The sequence below is a fragment of the Puma concolor genome, chromosome B3, assembly GCF_028749965.1.
Source record: "Puma concolor isolate L17-30 chromosome B3, mPumCon1.1.hap2, whole genome shotgun sequence".
Lineage (NCBI taxonomy): Eukaryota > Metazoa > Chordata > Mammalia > Carnivora > Felidae > Puma > Puma concolor.
Window position 1 is genome coordinate 103,783,690 of NC_141672.1, and position 7,700 is coordinate 103,791,389.

General features: G+C 42.9%; 1 protein-coding gene across 1 annotated transcript in view; it reads right to left on the minus strand.

The window, feature by feature from the left end:
• The window catches only part of MYO1E (myosin IE), a 228,889-nt gene extending 225,214 nt beyond the window's left edge, over positions 1 to 3,675 (minus strand). Inside the window, exon 1 of the mRNA XM_086710815.1 lies at positions 3,652 to 3,675. Coding sequence (XP_086566941.1) covers positions 3,652 to 3,660 — 9 coding nt within the window. The 5' untranslated portion in view covers positions 3,661 to 3,675. The remainder of the gene's footprint in view (positions 1 to 3,651) is intronic.
• Between the last annotated feature and the right edge of the window lie 4,025 nt (positions 3,676 to 7,700).

Genomic DNA, 7,700 nt, shown 5'->3' on the forward strand with positions numbered 1-7,700 from the left:
TGAAATAAACAGATTTTGAAAGCATAAGGAGGGCTTCTTGGAGTGGTGGTATATGAGCTGGCTGTTCTCAAAGATCAATCTAGAAAGGTAGATAATTAGCATAAGATTGGCTAGGTGTTAGGATCCCTTTAAGCAAAAGCCTTGGGGTGATTGGAAACATTTCTTCCCAAGCCACTTTCTCAAACTCATTGAGAAAATAGAGCTGAGAGGAGCTCTCTTTGGGGCTGTTGCAAAATGAGTCTGGTTTTTCAGTCTTTGCACAATGTAAAATATAATTCATGATGCTTCTTATATACTGTTAATACCCCATCCTCAGATATGTCAGATCTCCTCCATTGCTCATCTTTGAGAAAAGTCATCAAGTAAATGTGAAGTTACTTATACCATGAAAATTGAATCCTAATCCCTTTTGGGACAGGATTTAAGGGAAAATCCAAATAATTAAACTTGATCTTTAACGTCTTTAAGCTTAGCTAAATGTAGGTTTATTGTGATGAAGGGAATCAAGACTGTGTAGTGATTTACTGGTGCGCCTGGGTGGCTCAGTTGGTTGAGCATCCAACTTTGGCTCAGGTCATGATCTCACTGTGTGTGGGTTCGAGCCCCATGTGGGGCTTTGCACTGATAGCATGGAGCTTGCTTTGAATTCTCTGTCTCCCTCTCTAACTGCCCCTCCCCCATCCCCTCCCTCCCTCCCTCTCTCTCTCTCTCTCTCAAAAATAAATAAACATTTTTTTAAAAAGACTTAAAAAAAAGATTGTATAGTAATTTCCTTAAAATAGTGAAGTCATAAGAGAGTGTGCCTTACTTGTATTTATCTTTGTATCTCTCCGTTTGTATCTTGTTATCCTTTCCACTGAGCATGGACCACAAGAAAAGCAGCTGAATATTAGAGTAGGTGATTCCTGATGACAGGATAATGGAAAGTCAACTTTGTTTTTACCAACCTCTTGAAGTTGCTCAATAATCCTAAAATGACTCATTTTAGTACTTTAAAATCACATTAATCCTGTTGCCTTGAAAACAGGGCTTTAGGGAAGTGGATCTAATTTTGTAAAAATCTCTCTCTCTCTCTCTCTCTCTCACACACACACACACCATTTATGCAAACAACAAAAAAAGCCTTGAAGGAAATATAACAAATGTTTACATTGATGAGATTCAGATGGTAGGACCATGGATGGTTTCTCTTTTCCTTTAACTTTTTCTATATTTCCCAAATTTGATTTAATGAGCATGGATTATTTTTACAGTAAAAACAAAAGAAAAGCAACCAAAGCACATATTTAAAAGCAGAGATTTTGGTGGACCGAGGCCAAGCGTGCAGCTCATCTCTCAGTTCATATTCCAGGAAGCCCTGAGTGTGCCTTCTGTGGCTACTCTGTATTTCAGTCTCAGATGTTTGCTCATCTCCCCAGAAGCCTTTACACAGTCAGCTCCGGGGAAAGAGAAATGGATGCCCACTATTCCTTCTACTTATTATTAGGGGCTCCTGGGTGACTCAGCCAGTTGAGCATCTGACTCTCTATTTTTGGCTCAGGTCATGATCCCAGGCTTGTGGGGTTGAGCCCACGTTGGGCTCCACACTGAGTATGGAGCCTGCTTGGGATTCTCTCTCTCTCTCTCTCTCTCTCTCTCTCTCTCTCTCTCTCTCTGCCCCTCTCCCACTCTGTCTCTCTAAAATTAAAAAAAATAATAAGTTTTTTAAAAATAAAAAAGAAAGGACTGACCTAGGAAATGTCTTCTCTGGCTTGCAGGCAAGCTTGGTAATGTTGGACACAAAATTCTGGGGCCCCATGCATTATTCAAAAAACTGAAGTGATACCAAACAGTCCATGCCTAACTCATAATTTCTGTAGGTCCTTCTCTAGATGACTTGGGGAAATTCAAAGTCAAGGTTACTGTGTATTAACTACCAGTGCTGCTAGGAGGCAGGGGGTAGATTCCATGACTTCTAAAGGTTTTATATGCTGCCTTAGACTCCTCTGCTCAACAGAGTATGGGGGAGCTCAGTAGACCATGGTCTACCCCGCAACCCTAGTGTCCTTTGGCCAGTTCAGAACATCAGAATAGGAAGTGATGGAAGAGGGGCCTAGAAGCTGAGTAGGATGCTCTGGGGCTGCATGTGCTGCTACAGTCAATTCTATATCCCTGACTCAGCTGTGTGTTTCATGTGATCTCAGCCAGTAATGGAATAAGGACTGGACACAAAAATTCTAGAGAGGGATTTATATAGACACACCTTGATCCTTAAATCAAGGTATACCTTGCAGAAGAAAATGTTTTAGGGTAGGGTAGTTGGTGAGGTGTCACAGAGAGTCCATAAAGCTTGACCTTTCTCTGAATCTACTCTTCTAATCCCCACCAAAACAAAACAAAACAAAACACCAACAAAACCCACTTAGGAGGGGGGCGCCTGGGTGGCGCAGTCGGTTAAGCGTCCGACTTCAACCAGGTCACGATCTCACGGTCCGTGAGTTCGAGCCCCGCGTCAGGCTCTGGGCTGATGGCTCGGAGCCTGGAGCCTGTTTCCGATTCTGTGTCTCCCTCTCTCTCTCTGCCCCTCGCCCGTTCATGCTCTGTCTCTCTCTGTCCCAAAAATAAATAAACGTTGAAAAAAAAAATTAAAAAAAAAAAAAACAAACCCACTTAGGAGGAAGTACACTATCTTGGTTTTGAGCTAAATGTCATGAACTTGATACTTGCTCTGCCGCTTCCATTTTCCTTTCAAAGTAAAGTCACTGGGAAGCACCACTGAATTTTGCAGAGAGATGGTATAACTCCTGATTACTATGGATTGAACAGACTGGAGCCCAGGAGGCCAGGCTTGCCTTGGGTCGTCATAATATCATCGTTAGGAAGACAGTTCACTCTATGCCTTACATTGTGGAGAACTTGCAGTGTTTCCATTAGTGAGGCAGAGAACAGTGGATGGTAGGAAAGGGGAAATGGGAGGGGCTACCGATTAGTGATAGGAAATAATAATGAACAGAAGTCTTGAGTAAGTTATTTCAGGACTTTTGTACTGGAGTCATAACCTCCAGGATCCATTTTGCTTCTGTGTATGCCCAACATGATTCATGGTAAAAGATCCCCCTGATGACCATCAACCCTGAGAAAGCATATGCAACTTCTGTAACATCTCTCTCTGAAAAAAATCCGAAACATGGGTTTTTGTGATCTCACAGAAAGTCACAAAAACACAAGTAGACCCCTAGCTTGGGTTTTACAAGAATATAAATTGACATCCACGTAGGATTGCCGGATAATATATAGGACATCTTTGTTTTTGCTAAATCTGGCAGCCCTCCATCTGTGAGTCTCCAAATCTTCAACCTTCTCTGATTTCATCAATAGCTAACGTTCTTTAATGTGTGAGACTGAAAATCCAAGAACATCTGAAGTATTAGAGAGCTATCATATAGGGCTATGCAGAATGAAAAGAAAAACTCCCACTGAAAACTAGAGTATCTCTTAGGCAGACTTTACCTGTTGAGTAGACTTTGGTGTCTGCCTTCATCATCATACATATCTTTGTCAGAATACCCATTTTGATTACCAATCAAAAAAGGAACACTCTTAGAACCAATAAGTAATAACTCCCGGTCAATGAGCACCTGCTATTTGCCAAGCATTGTGTTAGGTACTTACGTGTGCCATCTTGTTTCATCCTCACTATCCCCTTGAAGATAACTATTTTTTAATCTTCAGTGTAAAGCTGAGGAATCTGAAACCTAGAGATGTTAGAAAAAAACAAAAAACAAAACTTGTTCTAGGTCACATACGTGGAAAGTGGAAAAGCAGGATGATGGTGATGACAATGATGATAATGGTGGTGATGGTGAAGACAGCTAACGTTTGTTGAGAATATACTATGTGCCAGCCCATGCACAGAACATGCTATATTCATGAACTCATTCAGTGATCACCACTGCCTCTTCCAATTGGTCAGTGTTCTCATTAACTCCATTTAAAGATGAAGAAACTCATTCATTCTTGGTCTGCTGATTCCCAAACACTGACTCAACTATTAGCCAATGCTGCTTTTGATCCTGCCTCTCCACCCACTGGGTCCTGACATTGTGTTCCCAGTCCTCCTGTTTCACATTGCTGAATGCATTTGCAGATCCTTTTGCCTCCTAAAATGTTAATCTTGGAGCTGGCTTATTGGTTCTTGGAAGATGATGCGTGGTAAAGCCTTAGCAGGCAGATCTCTGGTGAACCAGAGTCCCTACCTTAAATCTGGCAATTTTGTGTTTTCAGGCCTTGAAAATACACTTTTTACAAGTTTCATGCAAATTACTCCCAGGAGCTGACACAGAGCCAGAAAAACAGCCTCAGCAAAAACTTTCTCAATCTTACCTCCAGGAAGCACTTGGACTTTGCTGACCACATTCTTAGAGAAACTTCCAGCCAGTCAAGTAAGCAAGTCTGGCCTCCCACCAATATGGCAAATCTGGTTTCTGTCCAATGGTGCTGATGCCACAGATCCTTTTTTGAGCATGTGCCTGCCCCATTGCCTCAGATGCAAGTTCAAGGTTGGAGAGACAAGTGGAGGAATGAGCACCAAACTTCCACCCTCCCTCTTTCTCCTTATCAGCCTATGCAATATAAATTCCCTCCAAGAAAGGGAATAAAATTCCCAACATCTCAAAAGCCCTTTGTCTTCTGCTAACTTCTTCTCCTAGAAAAACGTTTCTCTCACCTCATTCCTGTCTCTGTCTTCAAAAGGTAGTTCTGCTTTGCCGGGGCTGTCTTGTGGATTCACTGCCCAGGCCCTCTCTCCCTCTGCTTCCAGAGTCAACACATCAGAAGGCAGTGGAGAGGAGGCTGAGGATAACAGTTAAGGGTGCAGATCAGCCTCCTGGGATCAAACCCAGCTCTGACACACGTTTGCATATAAACTTTGGCACTCAGCCCTTTCTCTGCCTCGACTTCCTCATCTGTAAAATGGGGATGAGAATAGCCTTCTGCCTCCTAAGCCTGAAGATTGAATGAGCATACAGTATATGAAGCATACAGCAGCTGGTCAGTCAGGACCAGCCATTATCATCTAGTGGGCTTCAATTCCCTGAGAGCACAAACCCCATATTTTTCTTCATATTGTACCCCTAGTAGCTACCATAATGCCTGGCACATAGTAAGCTCCCCCCAAAATACACGATCAACATTAACTGAATGTATGAGGACCTTGAGTGACACGAGTCCTTGCTGGGATCCCCCCTTAAGTATAGTCCTTCCCTGCCTGGAGTCCGTGTTTAAAGGAGAGACCTGCCACATTGGCCACAATGGAATTCCTGGAGCCAGGTGGGTAGAAGGTTGAAAATCTGAGTAATATGTGAGCCCTCAGTGGCAAGGGAAAGAGAAGCTTTTACATAACGTAAGGGAGGGAAGTAATTTTATTGGGACTCCCACAGCATTGTGACTTTGACTTTCATTTATTTACATGAATTATCTGATGACTAGACATGAACAGATGCTTCCGAGTCAGATCCTCTGACCTCTGCGGTAGAGGCTAACTTGCGCAAACCCTCGTGGACATCCTCTCGGGAGTGAGGCTACTTTGTGGAGTTCCTTTGGCAGGAACTCTGGACAAGGGATTCTTTCTTGTTCCAAGCTGTGGCATGTGACTGTGGGTTTGGAGCTGGAAAAGGAGAATCAGATGGAATATTGCCCGGTGAATTAACTAGTCGTTTTAATTATTAAACATTGTTCCTCCAATAAAGAGGTATTATTAAAGCTTCTGTTGGTTTAACACCGTGAAAGTCCAAAAATCCAGCATAATTGGGACCTTAACCCTGTAAGACTATCAGATTTGTCCAGACATTTGGACATTATTCTACTGATAATGTGTAATTATTTTTACTTTAGATTTCTCAGATATTGTCCAAGTTTTGTGCTTTTATCGATCTCATGGCCATTATTACTTTTGCTTATAGTTTGAAGCCTTTGTGGAGTACAGGTGAGCCAATTAAAGCCAGAAACTGTTGGTTTAAAGGTTTAAAGCACCATCACCCAGTGTTTGACCTCTTGAAAGGCTCTGAGAGAAAAAGCGGTGAATTAATCAGCATAGACTCACTGCTAGAGTCTGTTAAAGAGTGTATCACCAAAACTGCTACAAATGAGCTGATCTGCCCAGATACACTCACTCCTCTGATTCTACTGAAATTCACCCTGAAATCTGTTTCTGCAGCTAGTAATGGTGACACAAATGCTGGCTATCAGGATTTTCCAGATTGCTTTCACTATTCCAAATGCCAAACCGTCAGAGTTTTGAAAATTACTTTTGATTGGCCAAATACCACAACATCAGGACATGTAGACTAGAAGATGCCAGTGTCAAGACACTGTGTGTGTGTGTGTGTGTGTGTGTGTGTGTGTGTGTGTGTGTGTTGGCCTTGTTTTCTGTGGGTTTACTGGTGGTATTATTTGACTGTGCAGTGCAAGACAGAGAAATTGCACTGTAGGAGAAATGGACATGGTCTTAACCATGGCATCACCTAGAGGCCGTGAACCCTGAGACAGTAAAGCAGCATTTGGAGTGGTTCCACATTTTGCCTTTGGATACCGGGCTGGCTTTCCGGTTACACTTGCAGTTATATGAGTGATTGACTGTGTTAAATGAGAGTAATTTTGGGGCCCTCTGCATAAGGTATAATAAACTCTGGCAGGGCAGATTTTGTTTCATTCTGTTAAGTAACAGCAGGGTGTGTTTTCATAGGAATAAACGCATGGAAGAGATGTTGGATAAATGAGGGTTCGATTTGGCTGCATGAGACCAAAACCCCGGAATATCCATACCTTGCACAGGATGGGGGTTTATTTCTCTCTTATGTAAATAAAGGCCGGAGATAGGCAGTGCAGAATGCATAGTAGCTCCGTGAGGTGACAAGGAAACGAACCCAATCTTTTTCCAGTTAAAGGCTTTTCTGTCCCCAAGGTTTGGCCTGTGTCTTCATGGTCCAAGTTGGTGGCTCAGCCATCACATTCAAATAGAAGAAGGAGAAGAAAGGCATGTCCTCCCCCCGAGAAGATTATATCACAGAAGTTCCAAACAATTCCACTATCATATCATGGCCAGAATTCAGCCAAATGTCCATGCCTAACTGCAAAAGGTGCTGGGAAATGTAGTCTTTATTGCCAGCACCTTAAGCTGAGCCAAAAATTAGGGGTTCTGGTACCAAGAAAGAAAGGAGAGAATGGGTATTGGGTGTGTGCTGTTAGCAGTCCCTGCCACAGACACTGAACCCAGCCATGAACATCAGAAAAGGCCTCCTGAAGGAAATGATGTCTGAGCTCAGACGGAAATATGATTAGAGACCTGTCCAGATGAAAGGGATGTAGGAGAGGAGGAAGGAAAGACTGCTTCAAGGGAGGGGGCAGCACACGTGAGGCCATAAGAGAGAGGAAGGAAGCGAGACATGTTGGAGAAACTAAAAGATGCTCGTTCTGGCCGAATTATAGATTGGGGGCAGGAGGATTCACTCCCTACACTGGGCTCAGGCCAGTTCTCATTCTCCAGTGGTGTTCTCAGGGGTCTGGTGCTCTGGTCTCCCTTGTCTCTTGTTTTATCTGATTCTCCAAGTTTAAAGTTTAGGAAGGGGAGAGTAGGTAGAACACCATATCTTTGTAAGGGGGCCCTCTACTTTTGTTCCCAAAATAGGAGAACTGAGTTTCTTTTCCAACCAGAAGGAAAAACA